Genomic DNA, 20613 nt, shown 5'->3' with positions numbered 1-20613 from the left:
CGTAGCATGATTCGCTTGGCCCCCAACTTCCAAACCCCTGTTCTTCCCCCTGAAGAGCCCATGCAACTTGGGAGGACCCGCTTATCAGCCGAAGAGAGGGAGAGGAGATTTCGGAACAAGCTGTGTTTATATTGTGGAGAGAGTGGCCATCTTCTGAGTTCTTGTCCCAAACGCTCGGGAAACGACAGGGCCTAACGAGTTCTAAAGCTGTGTCGTTGGGCCTCTTTTCTCAGTGTCAGTCAGTTCCCAATAGTAATGATTGCCTGTCTATTCCCATTTCCCTTCAGTTAGGACAAAAGACCTTCCCGCAGTCGGCTCTTCTAGATTCCGGAGCCGCAGGAAATTTCATTTCTGCCACAGTAGTTAAACAATTCGCTATTCCCACACAAGCCTTGGAACAACCCATCTCTCTGATGGCCATTGATGGGGGAAGAATCCCTGAGGGGTCCATCCTGGTACGCACTATTCCTCTTCTACTTCAGATAGGAGCACTTCATCGGGAGAAGATTTCTTTTCTAGTAATACAAAGATCTACCAACCCAGTCATCCTAGGACTTCCTTGGTTTCGTGCCCACTCTCCCACCTTGGACTGGAAATCTGGTCACATATTGTCCTGGGGACAGTCCTGCTTCTCTCGCTGCCTACAGAGAGTGGTTCCCCCGAATAGTCCCAGACGTACCCAAGAATTTCCTGTGACTCTCCTGCCTGAGCCATACCAAACCTTCTCTGATGTTTTCTGTCAACAAGAGGCCACTAGACTTCCCCCTCACAGAATCTGGGACTGTGGCATTGATCTGATACCTGGTAAACCCATTCCCAGGGGCCGTGTTTACCCCCTTTCCCTCCCGGAATCTAAGGCTATGGAGGAGTACATCCAAGAAAATCTAAACAGGGGCTTCATCCGCAAGTCTGCCTCCCCAGCTGGGGCTGGCTTCTTCTTCGTAAAAAAGAAAGATGGGGGCCTCCGCCCTTGCATTGATTACAGAGGCCTGAATGCCATTACCGTTAAAAATCGGTATCCACTGCCACTGATTTCTGAACTATTTGACCGGATCAAGGGTGCCACCATCTTTTCTAAACTTGACCTCAGAGGAGCGTATAACCTTATACGCATTAAGGAGGGGGATGAATGGAAGACGGCGTTTAACACCCGAGACGGCCACTTTGAATATCTGGTCATGCCTTTCGGGCTATGCAATGCCCCAGCCATATTTCAGAGCTTTATGAATGAGCTGTTTCAAGACCTCTTGTACCAATCTGTAGTCATCTACTTGGACGACATTCTCATCTTTTCTCAAGATCTAGCATCTCATCGTACTCATGTATTGGAGGTCCTCTCTCGTATCCGAAGAAATCAGTTATTTTGCAAATTGGAGAAATGCACCTTCGAGCAGAGACAAATTCCCTTCCTGGGATATATTATTTCGGGCACCGGTCTACAGATGGATCCCACAAAATTGAAAGCCATACTTGACTGGCCCCAACCTTCAGGCCTTAAAGCCACTCAACGCTTCCTAGGATTCTCCAACTATTATCGTCAATTTATCAAGGGGTACTCCTCTCTCGTGGCTCCCATCACAGCATTGACCCGCAAATCTGCTGATGCTGGTATTTGGTCTTCTGAGGCTATCCAAGCCTTTATATTATTAAAGTCTCTCTTTTCATCCGCACCCATTCTTCAACAGCCAGATTGTTCTCGTCCCTTTGTCCTGGAGGTAGATGCCTCTTCTGTTGGCACAGGAGCCGTACTATCACAGCGAGGTCCTTCTGGAAAACTTCATCCCTGCGGATTCTTTTCCCGTCGCTTTTTACCTGCTGAGAGGAATTATGGGATTGGCGACAAAGAGCTCCTGGCCATCAAATTGGCTCTCTCCGAATGGAGACATTTACTAGAAGGAGCGCAATTCCCTATCACCATATATACCGACCATAAGAATTTGCTTTACTTACGCACTGCCCGATGTCTAAATCCTCGTCAAGCAAGGTGGTCCTTATTCTTCTCACGCTTTGATTTCAACATCACTTTTCACTCAGGATCTAAGAACACGAAGGCAGACGCCTTATCTCGCTCTTTTGATCCAGCTGACATGGAATCCTCGGAAGATAAGAAATTCATTGTAAATCCATGTCAAGTATTGGCAGCTACACACCTGAAAAAGGGTTGTCCTCCAGGCAAAACATTCATCTTGCCACATCTACGCACCCGGCTCCTTCACTGGGCTCATCACTCACTCTTCTCTGGGCATGCCGGCATTCGCAAGACCTGGGACTTATTGTCCCGAAGCTACTGGTGGCCTTCCTTGCTGGAGGATGTGAAGAGATTTGTTGCTGCTTGTTCCAAATGTGCTCAACACAAGACCTCTAGGAAGAAGCCTTATGGATGCTTGCTCCCATTACCCATTCCTGATTACCCTTGGTCACAGATCTCCATGGATTTTATCACGGACCTTCCCCCTTCCAAATCCTGTACTGTAGTGCTTGTGGTCACGGATCGCTTCTCTAAAACAGCCCACTTTATTGCTCTCAAAGGCCTTCCTTCTTCCTCCTCCTTAGCCGATATTTTTATTAAAGAAATATTTCGCCTCCATGGCTGTCCTCAACATATTGTCTCCGATAGGGGATCACAATTCATATCAAAATTTTGGCGGTCTTTTTGCAATAAATCCGGGATCAAGCTTGACTTCTCTTCCGCATATCATCCCCAGTCCAATGGGGCTACTGAGAGAACCAACCAAGAATTAGAGAAGTTTCTCAGAATATTTATCTCTAGTAACCAAGACAACTGGGTGGACCTTCTCCCTTGGGCCGAGTTCGCCCATAACAACCATTTTCATGAGGCCATCTCTAACTCCCCCTTTTTTGTTCTGTATGGCTGCCATCCTAGACTACCCACCTTCTCTCAAGTCTCATCTTCTGAAGTTCCAGCAGTGGACTCTCTGGTTCGTAACTTCTCTGATATTTGGGAACAAACCAAGACAAACTTAAAACAAGCAACTACTCGTTCCAAAAAATTCTACGATAAAAGGAGAAGAATGACTCCAAGTTTTGCAGTTGGTGACAGGGTATGGCTATCCACCCAGAACATTCGTTTAAAGGTTCCCAGTAAAAAATTTGCTCCCAAGTTTATTGGCCCATTTGCTATATCTGAGATTATTAATCCCGTAGCCTTTAGATTGAGTCTGCCTCCCTCCTTACGCATACCCAATGTCTTCCATGTCTCCTTGTTAAAACCGATGGTAACCAACAGATTCTCCACCTCATCCAGAACTCCTCCTCCTGCTGTGGATCGGGATCAAGTGGAATACGAGATTAAAACTATCCTAGATTCTCGTAAAGTTCAAGGTGCCATACAGTTCTTGGTGGATTGGAAGGGTTACGGCCCTGAGGAGCGCTCATGGGTAAGAGCCATTGACCTACATGCTCCCCGTCTACTTAAATCCTTCCATAAAAAATTTCCTTTGAAACCCTATTAGGTGTTCGGAGTCCACCTTTATGGCAGGGGGTACTGTTACGGACTTACCTTATCCCCGCCGCTCCGTCCAGCCGCACTTCCGCATTCAGGACCATGTGACCGCACCCGGAGGCGGTCACATGACCACAACCTAGAGGCGGGGATTTTGAATCCCCTTCTGTATAAAAACCTCACTCTGACACTCGCTGAGTGTCAGAGCAACACTTACCTGTTCCTGGCTCCTGCTCTTCGTGGATTGCAGTGTCTTCCTGTTTCCTGTGTCTCCTGTGTGCTGATCTCTGCCTGTTTGACTTCCCTGGCTCTCTATTCCCTGTGTACCGACCCGGCTTGCTGACCATTCTCCTATTCTTGTGACCCGTGTACCGAACCTGGCTTGTTGACTCCGAGTTGCCTTCTGATTCTGCCTGACTCCATTCCTGTGTACCGAACCGGCTTGTTGACTCCGCTACCACCGCTTCACTCCGCTGTACTACATCTTGAGGCGAACCTGGGGACCGCGACCTGCGACTCCTGGCAGCGAAGCCCACCCCGCCTTGCGGCGGTTCTTGGTGAACACCGGGGAGATCGTTAGACTCCGCACCTCAGGTAAGCCAGCGCTAATCAAGATTAGTAATATAGTATCCAGAATCTGTTACATTTATTACCCGTACCCCTCACTTCTAAAATGTGTTCATCAACTTAAAGTGAATTCTCCCTATATTTTGAAAGAATGATTTAAAGAAATTATTTTTTCACTGATAAAGCTGCAGCAGCAGACACATTCAGCCCCTGGCCTCCAATCATACAGGGGCCTCATTTCGTACCCGAGTCATCTGTAGCCTAGGCCTAGTAGGCTATATTACCACTAATGCTCTCTCTCTTATGTGTTTTTTTTAAGTCACCTCACTCTACTTCTCACTATTTTTAGAAAAAAATATTAAGGGAAACACGTTTTTCCCATAACATATATATTTGAAATGTTATGTTGCTCAAATGTCCTGATATGTTTCAAGGTTATTTATCTTAAATCAGATCAACCTTTACTTTGGACCTATTTGTCATTCAATGCTTAGAGCATATGTATATTAAAATTTGATTATGTTAAGTTACAGTACTAGTCTTATTGATTTCAATATTCTTAGGTAACAGAAACACATGCAGACTCCTCCATATATACAAGAAACTGGTTTTGGCTGTAAGGAAAGTTGTTTGTGATTCATTGGTGGTAAAGAACAATCCATCAGAACATGAAGTAATGTAGCTATGTATCATCTGCTGAGATATACTTTACTATCATAAAGAAGAAACTGAACGGGCAACCCGTAAAAATAAATATATGTCACACAAAATATCCCTAAAGCTTTTCTATGTAGTGTCTCGGATATGCACATGAGACTATAAAGTAACCAATTTATGTTTAAGTCAAATAGCTACAAAATTGAGCTGATGCCAGTATTTCTCTGTATGTAGAATATATTACAGCAATATAGGTTTCTATCTGTAAATCATTGTGTCAGCAGTAGTTATATTAATGATATAAAAATAAAAAATATCCTTATCAGAACTGTTTTCTATTCTCTCTACTTGACCTGCTGATAGTACACCTGTAGCTTTCCCTCCATACATACGATAGTAGTATTGTCTGATTTATAAGATGCATATCCGTAATCCTTAGAGCACCAAATACATAAAAGACGTTACTGGAAAACTAGGCTAGAAAAAGAGATTTCACATGCTTCTCCTTCAGTCACTGTCAGATTTATAGGTAGTATTCAGACTCATTTCTACAACTATTTACTGAAACCACAGCACAAGAGTCTCACAAGTGAGACAAAAGTGATGTTATGGACTATGGGCCTTAATTAGAGTTGGATAGATTTTGGACTCCAAACCTACGTGTAAAGATTCTGTTGCAAAAAGTGTACTTATGTGGGTATGTTGAACCACACATGTCTCCAAAACATCAGGTATACAAATGTGTATACTTCTGCCTAATAGCTATCTCATTGATGTGGCTTGACAGTGTTACAGTAACATTATCCTATTTTGTACACAATGTAATCATATAAGTTTCATCTACTCAAAAGAGAATAATGTCTTTACAGTGTCACTGATAAATGTAAAAATTATATTTTCCATATAAAATATAATTAAATAGAAACACTCCCACATCCATTTTTTTAACACTTTAAAAAATAAATAGGAATTGTCGTTAGTAGTCCAAATGGAAATGTCAAATAAGTAATTTGAATAGATGGCTGCTACCTGTCATAATATAGCCGCCATGCTACTAAATGAAGTAGTATCGGCTGGAGATAGTCATGCAGATGTCACCATCATCGTCTTTACACCAGCCATCCAGACCGCCTCCTAAGAGGCATATCTTTGGATGCATCCATGTCTAATTATCTCACATCTCAAAGGAGTGTGCTACACGTATGTGAACATGCCCTTACTGTACTCAACTAATGCTTGCCTGCCCCTGTTACGCCTCTCAAGTCTAAGATACATATAAATCTAGATATGGGTGCATTTTGTTGTGCATGCGCAGTGAATAAATATGTATTTCTGACATATATGCCCAGGGGAAGAACAGTGCAGCGTCAGGCCCCATAACAAAATTTTAATAGGGGCTCTGCTATGCAGCTGTAGCCTCCTCGACAGTGGAAGGTTTAACTGAGCATGCACGGTCAGAGGAGCAAAGCAAGGGGCCCCAGGTGTGGTGCGAGGGCATCAGGTGAGGAGCAGGTGCCTTGGGCCCCTCCCCCTGCACCCACAATAGTTTCACTGCAGGCTTCCTTCTTCCCCGATGCCGCTGATGCAGTCAGTGGATGGTAGCCGATATCTTGCTTTTCGGGCATATGCATGCCATTCATTATAAAATCTTGCCTCTCCTCCTATTGGCTCCAGCCTACCCACCCCCATTTGTCTCCACTCTACGTAAAGCAGCTGTGGCTGCAAGATGGTGCCAGTTATGAAGTCTTTTGCCCTGCTAGCTGAGTCTTGGCTTCTGCTCTAGTGTGTTTCTGGTAATATTTTTCTGCTCGAGTGTGTTTCTCATAATTCCATTTCTTCCATTGTGTTCCTGGTCATTTCATTTGCTCCAGTGTGCTTGTGTTAATTCCAAGTACCCCAGTGTGTTCCTGGTAATTCCATATGTTCTAGTGTGTTGCTGGTATTGAGGGTGAAGGTGAGGGATGAGTCAATGGTGACAACCAGGCAGAGGAGATGTTGGCATTACTAATAGTGATGGAGAGGGTGGGAGGGGAAGAGACTCTAGAGGGAGGGAAGTCTATTAGTTTAGATTTGGGCATGTTGAGTTCAAGGAAACGAAGGGACATCCAGGATGGGGTGGCAGAGAGGCAGCCAGACAGATTAGTGAGAAGGGAAAGAGAGGGGTCAGGAGATGAAACGTAGATTTGGATGTCATTGGCATAGAGGGGGTACTATAGGCTGCAGTAACTGATAAGTTCACCCAGTGAAGAGGTATACAGAGAAAAGAGGAGAGGGCCAAGGAAGAGCCCAGAGGGACTCCCACAGGAAGAGAGCAAGTTGAGGAGGAGGAGCCTGAGGTAGAAACCGATAAAGAGCAGTCAGAGAAATAGGAGGTGAACCAGGAGATGACAGTGCCAGAAAAGCCAATGGTACAAAGAATGGGTAGCAGGTGAGGGTGATCAGCTGTGTTGAAAACTGCAGAGATGTCAAAGAGGATAAGTCGGGAGTAGTGGCCTTTGGACTCGTCAGAATATTGTTAGTTACTTTGGTAAAGGCAGTTTCTGTGGAGTAGAGGAGGCGGAATCCTGACTGGAGAGTATCGAGAAGGGAATTGAAGGAAAGGTAACTAGTGAGATAGCTGTAGACAAGCCGTTCAAGTAGTTTATAAACAAAACGGAGTGGAAAGATGGGGCAGTAGATGGACTAAGTGGCGGGGTCAAGATTAGGTTCCACACTGTACTTTCCTTGAATAATTGTCACTGCCTTACTCCTAGACTGAAGTAGTGCAGAGAGAACTATGCTGCAGCTATAGTGTGAATGGCAGGTGAACGGATTTCGATCAGGTAAGATTTCTATGTGCGTTTAATTGCTTTCCCGCTAGCGCTATAGCAGAGAGACAAGGTATAAGCAGAAAGAAACCCTAATACAGAGCACAGCTGGACCTTGTTATCATAGGATATTGTGAGGATGTGGAGAAATAATGTTCCTTGAACAAACACTTGCAATTATAATTGTTGCTGATGGAGCTATAGTTTTTCCTGGATTGCATAACATAACACTGTAGGGTGTTTGAGCACAGAGCAGGAACTGGACACCTTCTGAACCATCACTCAGCACACATTTAGTCCCAGGAAAATTGCAAGCAGTGTCAGCATCAAACTGCCTCAAAAGTGCAAGATGCAACAAACAAAAAAAAAGTGGATTTATTATAGGTTTATTATTATACTTATTATAATAAAGTGTATATGTTGAATTAAATATAAATGATACCATAATATTTTTATTTATTTTGATCAATATACTATTTCCAAATTCACCTTCCCTTCTATTCTTTCTAAATTATAGCTCTGTAATATGAGATTAAAATCCCTTTACCGGTAAAATCCTCCATTGGCATCAAAATCTGTCTGTCTCAATCTTAAATTCTATATACAGCACTCACACTCTTTGTTTTATTAATTTTAGCTGTTTGTGGCATTCTTTTAGTTTATAACATAAGCTGCACACGTTATTCCTTCCTCAATATCTGTTGTGAACTAAAACTATGATGTCTATTATGCACCTCGTAGGACTACAAATAAACATTATGTCACATGACAGGGGTATCCTCATATTCCTTTGCATAATTTGTTGGGATTACAAATGATAGCTAGTCAGTTTACGGTGAAGCAGGAGGACATATCACCAAATTTAAAATACCACTGACCTTGGCTCTCAATATGGCATTTATGCAGAGATTTTAGAATGTTGCCTGCGTCTTCAATGAGATTGTTGAGCTCTGGTTTTGATGAGCCATGATATTTCCCTTGATACAAAACGAATAAAAACATAAGTAAAATCTGTCATTAGAGAACAGTTCAAGTAATAGGTGAGTAAATGAAATGTATATTAAAATAGTGCCTACCATTTTCAGATGACCCAGATCCTGTAACATCTTCTTTATATAACTTTCCAAATGAACCCAATATAGCAGAGAGCTTTTGAGCCAGATAAGCTACATGTGAAAAACCTATACAAGAGGGAGAAAGGTTATTATATACTTACTGTCCATCTGTTATAGTCCATTTAGATCTGAGATCTGTACTCTAAATATGTTTTGCCATACCTTATTTTATGCAAAACCACAATTACTACAAATTATTAAATTATGGGTACTATTTAAATATTTATACAAATAAATAAATGTTTAATAGTCTTATATTAATAAATAAATTATACAACTATGTCACGGACAATTTTAAAGTAATTAAATGGAAATACGTTATTAATTAAGAATGGAGCTAAGGATCCCATAGCTGCTCCCAAAGCTGGGTACAGGATTACTTTGAATATTATATAAAAAAAAATATACTAAATCTTACCCACATTTTACGAAGCAATATATAAATTAGTTATTAATATGTTTTGTTCTATATTTATATTTATGTAAAAATAGTAATTATATTTATATTAATAGAGACAGATACAATCTGATTTGATCAGTGCAGAACTATAAACAAACATTGCTCCAAAACATGTCTGATTAATGCTCTACAAACAACATGAATCAATTCTCACTTGAAGCAATAGGCCAAATTATAATAATTACCCATATTTGTAGACTAATTATTTTATCTCACACTAGCCAAGTACATAGCACGTTTGCTAATAGAGTTTTAAAGATTTATGAACGTTTGCCAAGACAAGCTTTCTATCATACAAAAGATACCAAAGCCTTGGTCTTTATTACTAGAAACAGTTCCCTCTGCACATTTTGTGCAGAAGGAAATTACAAGGTAACCGATAAGGTCATTTCAGATTTTTAAATGTTTTTACAAAAACTAATAATGGGTGTATTTATCCACAAAGTGATATATCTACTTAATTATAATACACCAAGATTTTTTGGAATGCAATTCTAAGTCAGACATAGTAATATATTTTTATATTCAGAATAAATTTGGGAAATAAGACTGTTAGACACTGTTTTCAGCAGAGCTAGCTGATTTTAATATCATATATTAATAAAAACAATAAATGTGTTTACTTATTTAAAAAAAAAAAACACTGAGAAAATAATTTAGGCATTTCTCATCTCCTATCTAAAGTTTATTCACCATAATAAAATGTTTAAAACTTAATCTAATTTAACTTTATGTACTTAAGTAAAAGAAAAAAGCTTAATATTAAAAACACGTCCACTGATGGTGTATGGCTTCTGTATAAAATTCTTCTCCTCTAACCTTTGTCTGACAATTACCTATTCAGCTAATAGGTTTACAGTTTATAGACTCACTTTTAAATGACAACTTATCTCTCTCTCCCCTCTCCCACTCCTCTCTCTCTCATGCCCCTCTCTCTCTCACACATCTCTCTCTCTATCCCACACCTCTCTCTCTATCCCACATCTATCTATCTATCTATCTATCTATCTATCTATCTATCTATCTATCTATCCCACATCTATCCATCTATCCCACATCTATCCGTCTATCCCACATATATCCCACATCTATCTATCTATCTATCCCACATCTATCTATCAATCTATCTATCTATCTATCTATCTATCTATCTATCTATCTATCTATCTATCCCACATTTATCCATTTATCCCACATCTATCCCACATCTATCTATCTATCTATCCCACATCTATCTATCTATCTATCCCACATCTATCTATCTATCCCACATGTATCCATCTATCCCACATCTATCTATCTATCTATCTATCTATCTATCCCACATCTATCCCACATCTATCCATCTATCCCACATCTATCCGTCTATCCCACATATATCCCACATCTATCTATCTATCTATCCCACATCTATCTATCAATCTATCTATCTATCTATCTATCTATCCCACATTTATCCATTTATCCCACATCTATCCCACATCTATCTATCTATCTATCTATCTATCTATCCCACATCTATCTATCTATCTATCTATCTATCTATCTATCTATCTATCTATCTATCTATCCCACATCTATCTATCTATCCCACATGTATCCATCTATCCCACATCTATCTATCTATCTATCCCACATCTATCCATCTATCCCACATCTATCTATCTATCTATCCCACATCTATCCATCTATCCCACATCTATCCCACATCTATCCCACATCTATCTATCTATCTATCCCACATCTATCTATCTATCCCACATGTATCCATCTATCCCACATCTATCTATCTATCTATCTATCTATCTATCTATCTATCTATCTATCTATCTATCTATCCCACATCTATCCATCTATCCCACATCTATCCGTCTATCCCACATATATCCCACATCTATCTATCTATCTATCTATCCCACATCTATCTATCCCACATCTATCTATCAATCTATCTATCTATCTATCTATCTATCTATCTATCTATCTATCTATCTATCCCACATTTATCCATTTATCCCACATCTATCCCACATCTATCTATCTATCTATCTATCTATCTATCTATCTATCCCACATCTATCTATCTATCTATCTATCCCACATCTATCTATCTATCCCACATGTATCCATCTATCCCACATCTATCTATCTATCTATCTATCTATCCCACATCTATCCATCTATCCCACATCTATCTATCTATCTATCCCACATCTATCCATCTATCCCACATCTATCTATCTATCTATCTATCTATCTATCTATCTATCTATCTATCCCACATCTATCTATCTATCCCACATGTATCCATCTATCCCACATCTATCTATCTATCTATCCATCTATCCCACATCTATCTATCTATCTATCCCACATCTATCCATCTATCCCACATCTATCCCACATCTATCCCACATCTATCTATCTATCCTACATCTATCTATCTATCCCACATCTATCCATCTATTCCACATCTATCCCACATCTATCTCACATCTATCTCACATCTATCTCATATCTATCTCATATCTATCTCATATCTATCTATCCTTCTACCCCATAGCCACCTTATTTTATTATTTCAACTTTTTGCTATAATCTCAAACCTGACCTCCATTTTGTCTATTGTCTGTAACATTTCAATATTTATAGCTTTAGTTTTTTTTAAACTGTCATGTTGGCAAAAAAAGAATATTTCAGGTATTTTATTATACCTCTTCTGAAAGTCAAATAATAAAATATTTAAAGTATTAAGCCTGTTCTTTACCACTGACACACTGTTTACTGATTTATATATATGGAGGATAAATCCTAGGTGCTGATGCTGTCAGGAAAGTTAGCTGTCATTCCAATGTGAACAACAGCTTGTACAGTGTGCTCTTCGCCCCTGACTTGGATTGCTCTCCTCAATAAACACATTAGAGATACATTAACACTTTCTCTTAGCATCCTGCACTACCATCCATCTGCTATGGTGGCTTACAGCCCGTTCGCTGTCTCGGAAAGCCAATTTTTTTTTTTGTCTCACATAAGTGCCAAGAATGGACTGAAATAAAAATAAAACATTGTAAATACTGTATATTTTCAGTTGAACATGTCCAATATTTTTTCAGAATGATTACTGAGAAACTACACAAAGCCTGTTCTCCAATTTACTTGTAATGTGGAACAAGCAAAGTGCAATTTAACTCAAATAAAGCATTCCCCTTCACCAGAGTAAGCAAATAGAAATTATATTTAATCGCTTTCATCAAAAATATTAAATTAGTTTCCTTTACTTGTATTCACTTCTGGATAAAAGAAATAAATAATAATAAGTTGGTATCAAACATACCATAAGGGTTATATAAAAAAATAGAGAGAGGCTTTTTGTCTTTATAATGCATATGGAATGAGTGTGTTTTATGACTATATTCAGTATATTGAAATATTCCAAAGGGTTTTAAAAGCTCTTGAACAAGTACCAAATACCTTTCAAAAGGAGTTTGGCTTCAACAATGAAGTTGACAGGAAACTCGCTCACTCCAACTATCCGAAAGCAGCTCAGGAGGCTGTCAGGAAACTTACACAAGTGAGTGTAGTTATTTCCACGCACAGTGCCACTGGGTGATCTGAATTTACACAAAGCAATGCAAAAATTAGTCAATTTCAAACAAAAAAAAATAAAGCATTATCAAAATAATGTTTAAAATTAGCAAAACTTAGATAATCAAAACAGTGGGGGCAGTCTACATTACCCCCTATATGCTACACGGGTTAAACGATGAGTTGTAGGTCAGCTAATACTTTAAGTAGATTTATAGCTTATAGTTAGATGGATTGGCATAAACCAGATATTTCTAAAACTAAAAGCTTTAAGTAATTGCCTGTTGAGTGTTTTCCATTTATTGTATTTTTTATATTAAATACTTGCACTTATTTATTAAACTTTTACATACCATAATCTTACAATGTTGTTTTTTGATTTCTTAGACAAATTAAAAACATACAATGTATCAAGTGACTGTTTGCAAAACCTTAAATCAAATATTTTAGATCTGTTAGTAGACGAGATTGCTCAGACCATGTGCGATGAGCAATGGGCCTACAAAAGGTTCTAAAAATATATATATTTCCCCAATTCCATCCAAACTGCTTGGCCCAGGAACTTGAATAGAATCTATATAAATTTAAATGAATAAATATTTTTTTTTTAAATTGTTAGGTTCACCACCTCATAATAAAAACACAACCAACACCAGATAGCCTGGGCTGTTTCCCATTATAACAAGGATACCATGAGTGTAGGGTCACCCCGTCATTGTAGAAACTACCTCCCGGGTATCTAGCACATATTTTTTATAAAAGGTTTGACGGACATTAAAGCAATTATAGCACCCACCCAGGCTGTTAGGTCAGGCAGGTGCCATCTTATTAGGCATAGCAAACGGCACACTAAACCCATCCGCATAAGGTTTTAATATGTGGCTTGGCTTAAACACTTGGGGTTTGGGTTTTTTGAAAGCACCACACATCAATGGCGATGGCTTGCAAACCGCTGATTCATACATACTGCGGTTTGGACGTTTAAACCGCATCATATGCATGACAGCTTTTAAAACCACACACAAAAATGCTAATAAATCCCAGCCGTAGTCTGAACAGAATAATCCTGGTACTCTTTCCTGTTATGAAAACATCTATTATGTATGCCTAGTTTAGAATGAATTACCAGCAATAAATGTCTTTGAATATATTAAGAATATATTAAATATCAGGCCCATTTAAATGAGAAAGAAGACAAAGATCCCATTGTTCATTATGAATACTTCTCCAACCATTGTTATAATGAAAGGCCAATATAATGGTGTGAAAATGAACACTATGAATGGATGCTAATTATATAGTATAACTACATGAACTGAACCATTTTTACAGTGTGTGTGCTCTTATTTATAATACACAGAGATTAATATGGATATATAACTGGTAACAGTGATTGTTAGTGCTATAACTCTGTACTAGTCACAGTAATTGCCAAATGTCGTCTTCTGTGATGTCTTCAAGTGAAAGCAATCACTGAAATGAGCCCAATTAGTAGACAAAATTAAGCTTTCATACCTTTTAATGATTGCAATGCATGTGCCTGCTGTGTTTAAAGGGACTTCTTCCAACTGCAAAGTGACTTTTTCTTTCCCAGCATGCTTTGCTGACTGAATCTGAGTAATCAATTGAGCTAGTAACGAAAGGTTGTGCTGAGATAACTGTTCAAGTCCATTTATGCAGACCCAGGCTCCTGAAAAACAAGAGCAAAAAATTTACTAATTGTTCCAAAATATGAAATTAAGTGCCGATTATTAATGATGACGGTTGCGTATACATGCTAGAAAATGTGTTTGCAATCAGGAGCAACTGTACAAATGCATTTTATGTACAGTAGACATTCTTATCATCATAATAAATCTATTTTATGGGGAAAAAAACCTTATTTTTAATGTATCATTATTAATGACAATTATATTATTAACGGGTGACATTTACTGAATAGTTTTTTGTGTGGGTTCTTTTGTGACTTTATATTCCACAAATGTATTGGACGTATCCTGCAGTGTATTGTCTGTTAGGGCAGAGTGGACTGAGACCCATATTCATTAATAGACATATCTGTACATCCGCTCCTTGTTGAATACCTAAGTGTATCTGCCCAATTTATTTGTGTTTTTAAAAAAAATAAACAGTACAAACAAAAATAGAAGTAGCAGAAGTAGAGGTTAAAAAAAAGAAGCTCTTTGTAAGTCAGAAGTGAATTAATATGCCTCCGTACAATTTAATTTTAAACTAGCAGTGCTATTATAATCCATCCTCTTATTTTGGAATATTACATCTACCAGAATTTGTTAAAGCGAAATGCAATTAGGTTTTTCATTGCTAGATTCTGCACATGACTTGAAAATGAAATCCGCTTAAAATTCTTCCTGGTGCAAATAAAATTAAATAACCCAAACTCTGCTTGATTAATCCTAGTGACCATCACAGTCATTTTGAAATTACCATCTGCTTTCTCTGTGTGCTTCCATGATAATCAGATATGCACTGTACACAATTAGCACGACACAACCTCCATGTTCAATCTAAAATGTTATTTTATTATGAAGAGATTTCATCTGCACTCTCGCCCCGCAGCTGCCAACATGTCCACAAGACTTATTTGTAGTACTGTAACAGCTAATTGAAATTATATTACAATAATAGAAAGGATTCCCTTTAACATTAAATCACTGTAGCAGCAGAATTTACAAATTAGCCCATGGACATGGCCTTTGCTGGAAACACATCCTGCATAGATTAATGTAATCCTTCATATTAACAATGGCCAGGATTGTTACACAAGATTTACTGCTAAAGACAATAGTGTGTTTCAAGCTATTTCTCTTGTCTTTCAAATTATAACTGGTTAAGGTGTACTGGTTCTATGTAAACCAGTTACATTTACAGAATAAAACAATTCATTTCTTATGACTTTTCGATTGCCCTAAATTTAAAGGGACCCTAAGTTTATATTTTTTTATTTTTCCTTTCTGTTTGTCATATAAATATTAAAGAACAGATGTATAAAAATATAATAGGACTTTAGTAACTATAATGGTGTTGGTAGAGCTCACTATTTAGTACAGTTGCCACTGTTCCCTATATGTAGAAGTTCTACTGGTTTTTTTTACCAAAGTGATTGTTTTCTCTCATTACAATTACTTCAGTGAGGGCCATGGGGAAAATTATGTGTGACATCATTGGGGTGTTGGGGTAAGATGTCATTAAGTGACATAGCCAGTTATGGAACGAACCAAAATTATGAGAGTGGAGTGAAAGAAACCACGCCCTGAGCTCACAGCTGGTACAATGGGGTAAGCAAAGAAAACATTGGGGTTACAGTCTTTTTAGGATAAGCTATGGAATAGAAAGGACTGTACCTGCAGCAGCAAGTCCTTTACAGATGTCTTGCAGAATTCTGGGATCTGAAGTCTTTGTGCAGTTAAAACAGAAAAGAGGCTTTCCTAGTGCAAGTGCTAATTCCCGGATGGTAGACTTTTTTCCTGAGGCCTAGTGAATAAAATTCAAAATACATCAACAGAAACATCCATAGACCCTTGGTTTTAGAAAGGTGTCAGAGACATTATTTAAAAAATACCCATTTGTAATACTGAAGAAGCACATTTAAAACTTAAGTTAATTTAACTGTGCTCTGATATTAGACTATGATCTATGGTATTTGATGCCCTAAATCTTACTGTCAATATTTCATTCAAAACGGTCCCTCTTTTTGGACTGGTATATACTTGGAATTGTTCCAGCATTGGCCTCAAAAATATTGGTACTCTCTCATATATCCAACATGATACCATACAGTGTAGTTAGTAAGTTTCAATGCTTTATATCTGATGAGTGAAATTTTCAAAACTGTTCTGCAGAATATTTGCCTCAATCCGCATCTGGGAATTTCACACGTTTCCTGCGGAAATTGGCCATATGTGTTCTGTGCTCACTTCCCGCTACCATTTCTGTTCTACCTTCTTCCTTGTTGTAACCCAACCACAACACAGAGTAGGGTGAATTGTCACCGTCATTGTCTCAGCCCTATTTATAGCCTAGAATGTTCTGAGACATGGAATATGGAATTTTACAAATATAGTGCAGATTGCCATTCAGCAGAATGGGGAAGCAAACGCGGTACGAGAGTGTATCACCAAAACTCCCAGCTCTGCACAATGGACTGCTCTGCTGTGAAATTCAATTTGAGTCACCATCTGTCACAAATTCTCTACTTTATAGCTTACTTTATATGAGTGCATGTGTACTTCAAATATGACAAAAAAAAGAAATCTACTTATGGAATTCCCTACTACGCTCAATCAGGCTTTAAAATCTTTAGACACGAGCTTACCTTATCCCTGATAATACTATTAACACTTATACACCCTCACATTTGTCACAATCTCCACTTTAAGTCACATTTGCTGTGCCGTCTTCCACTTAGAATGTAAGCACTTTAATAAGCAGGGTCCTCCATACCCTTTGTTTTCATGTCTGCAGTTATTTTGTCTGCCTTGTATGTCCTTGTTTTATGTATGTACTGTTTTCCCTACTGTACGGCACTGCGGAGCACTGTGGCGCCGTACAAGTCGATGATAATAATTTAAAAGAGAAAGCACTGTGGCGCCATACAAGTCTATGATAATAATGTAAAAGAGAAAGCATGCATCTCTTTATACAAACCACTCAGAAATACAAAGTCCAAATGCCTATTAAATCACGGGTGTTTTAGTAGCTGTATAGTTAATCATTTTATTAATAATTCTATGGGGGAGCTCAGTGGATCAATATATATAACCTGCACTGCAAGACAACATGAAAGAACCCAACCGCTACAGCTTCCAAACCAAATTATAAATCATATTGATTTATTGAACATTCATATAAAATTCAAATTGGTGAGTAAGCACATCATTCACATAGACATTTAAAAGTTATTAGGTATAGTACTTACATATAACAAATAAGGAAGGCACTGTGAATACATCCAACAATTAAGGAAATAAGTCAATACAGTAAATAATCAGGCATAATACAAAAAATATCTAGTATACAAATTAGCTGATAGATATATTGCATATTGTATACTATACATTATGAAGCCAAGTGATAAAATAAAACTCACGATAAAAGAAATAGTCTGTAGTTAAATTTATATTACAGGGAGTACCTGTTACTAACACTGACCCCCAGCGAACCCTGCCCCAAAATGTCAATATCTGTTTAGATTACTGTTTTTAGGTGGCATTAATTAGTGGTTCCACTTTTGTTAGTTCATCTAAAAAATCTTTTTTCATGAGACTATTTCAATGGCTAGTCAATGACAAAGCGTAATCATTTCATTGAAGATTACCTGTGGTCCTATACACAAGGCATCAATTCCAGCAGTCACTGCACCCATAACACTTAGAAAGATCCGTTCAGTTAGTGGTGTGATGAGAATATGCTCAGCTGACCCTTGGTACTCATAACCATAGTGGATTTCAGAGTCACCAATCTGTGTACAATAAGTAAATTAGCAACAGTTTCACATTATAGCAATATTTTATTTATGGAAAATACACAATCTTCATAAATCACACTTCCCCCCATAATTTCTACATTATCTATAGGAGTATGAACTGTGCTATATTACCTTTCATAAAAATCAAAACTCTGCATAGTCAAAAAATCTTTCAGAAATTGGTCTATGCACGCCATATTTTGGTGGAGATCCATCTCACATCCACAGTCAAGTGAGGATCATTTACGAAAGTACAAAAATTGACCTCTGCATTTGCACCTTCACATTTTCGGGGTCAGCCTCTGGGTAGCGGGTGGCTGTAGAAGCTTTTTCTTCCACTAAAAGGACTATTTTTACAATTGTTTTAAAATGTGGTGGCCATCAGAAGTTGACCCAATAATCATAGGAAGGGGGGTGAACAGGACAAAGCAAGGGAGCAGAGCCACCTGGAAGGGGGTACCACTGCACGGGGCCTTGTGTTTTACTGGGGCCCTGCACCAGATTCCATCCAGCCCAGAATACCTCCGCTATTATAGTAATAATAACAAGCAGTAATAAATAAATTGCAGATGTGACATAAAAAAATGGGAGACAGCTTAGAAAGAAAACAGAGCCTGTCAGATTGTAAGAGGGGGGGATGAGAAAAAGCATGAAAAAGTAAGGAACGAGCAGAGCTAGAGGTGGAGAAACTAGAAATCTGTGAGAAGAAAAAGTAATTTTGGTAGTAAGAGGTCAAGCGTTGGAAGGAATAGGGACTAGCCCCAAAATGTTGTTACTTCTGAGTATTGCTAATAAATACACCTCCTGGGGGATGATGTCTAGTACAGGTTAAATAAATAGCAAACATATGATTGGTTGTTAAGGCTTTAGCGCAGATCTAACCTTTAATAAAGTTGGTAGATACAGTAAACAGAATTTGTAAAAGGGCAAAAGATGCGGGTGAGCAAAGCTATTCATGTTGTGCAAATGTGCGTTTGTTTTTACACCTTGCGCGTACATCTTCACATACTTTTGCAGGATTGTGAGTCCAATTGGAAATGCACATAATGGATAGTGAAAACATTAATATTAATTTCAATCCTAAAATACTGCTTAGTTTAGTTAGTCTAATTTTAGGAGACAGTGTGACTGTCTTTATTATTTATTATTATTTCACTGTTATATGTTTGAAGGTTCTTGTTTAAATGCCTAGAAGTGCATATTCCCATATTAAGTGAACCTATAAGGCACAAAAGGTGTCACTATGAAAGTACAGGCAGATACTACCCCTCCCCTAAAAATATGAAAATTTGGGTCAACATAGATTCAAAGCTTTCAAATTATATATTGATTGCTACTGCCCTCTGGAATACCCCGCGACAATAACGGCATTTTGTTGCGGGGGGCGGGGCCAAAATGACGCAATTCACCGCGCCCCGCCCTTCCCACCCTCCAACCACGCCCCCCTGCCTGGGATCTCCTGGAAAGAACTTTAAAAAGGTTGGCAAGTATGTTCTAGTATTTGCTCCTGCTCTCTCATTAACAGTACGGGCATACATTATGTATCCCAACTGTGCTCTTTCTTCTGTCTTATGGTGTGAATATGTCTAGGGGATTGTATAATATTTTTTTATTTAGGTTATACACACTGTTAACCCCTATGTAACTATCTCCTGCACCTCCTTCTGTTTTGTACCCTTTCCTCCTACATTAATAATTTTTTCCCAAAATCCTATTAAAATTTGTTAAAAAAACAAACAAATAAAACTCTTGTGGGTGGAAAAATGCCCCCTTAAATAAACAGGAAGCACTTCTGTAAATTAGCATTCTTTACGCCTTGAATTTCATTTATATAATCTTGTCCGAGAAAACAAACACTTGAATTTGCATGTGGGTGCATAACGAGCGCCTAGCCCCCACTAGATGAAGACGATGGCCTAGACACAATGTAAGTTCTCTTTGGTGGTGCTTTGGGCCTTGATTTGAATAACTTAAAATTCCACCAAGTCCATGGGTTTGTAGCGCAATATGGCAACGTTAGTGGAGGAGCGGGAATTTGCACTAAACCACTGGACAAGTCTTGAGAGGGTATTACTTTCAATATATGAAATAAGCACACCAATGCACTAGCTTTGAGGATCTGTGTATTAGTGACATTTTATTTTGCAGAGCAAGATTTTTTAAATGGAAAAAAGTGAGAAATTTTGACGGCGCTCTTTACTTTACAGAACGGTGCACAGGTATTTTCATATTATATGCAAAACACTTACAAAAACACTAGCAAAAAGCTGGTCTGATCCAGGGTCGGACGGGGCCACCACTGGACCGGGAAATCCCTCTGGTAGGCCCCGACCCTGATCACTTCCCTCTTCATTGGTGGGGGGGAACGGAAAATGTAAAAAAAAAAAAAAGAATACTCACGTGACCGCGGCGCTCCCCGACTCCTCTCTGCTCCGTTCACACTGAATTTCTGGTGTGACGTCGTCACGCCCGAC

The 20613-nt window shown here is 38.6% G+C and overlaps 1 protein-coding gene across 1 annotated transcript in view; it reads right to left on the bottom strand.

Annotated features, from left to right (window-relative positions):
• Positions 1-20613, bottom strand: part of LOC142139871 (uncharacterized) — a 481886-nt gene that overhangs the window by 311554 nt on the left and 149719 nt on the right. Inside the window, exons 40-45 of the mRNA XM_075197730.1 lie at positions 17990-18133; positions 16017-16146; positions 14170-14344; positions 12541-12680; positions 8571-8675; positions 8373-8471 (exon numbers count right to left, since the gene is read on the bottom strand). Coding sequence (XP_075053831.1) covers positions 8373-8471; positions 8571-8675; positions 12541-12680; positions 14170-14344; positions 16017-16146; positions 17990-18133 — 793 coding nt within the window. The remainder of the gene's footprint in view (positions 1-8372; positions 8472-8570; positions 8676-12540; positions 12681-14169; positions 14345-16016; positions 16147-17989; positions 18134-20613) is intronic.

The sequence above is a fragment of the Mixophyes fleayi genome, chromosome 2 (assembly GCF_038048845.1).
Source record: "Mixophyes fleayi isolate aMixFle1 chromosome 2, aMixFle1.hap1, whole genome shotgun sequence".
Lineage (NCBI taxonomy): Eukaryota > Metazoa > Chordata > Amphibia > Anura > Limnodynastidae > Mixophyes > Mixophyes fleayi.
This window is presented reverse-complemented; position numbering and strand designations above follow the sequence as displayed.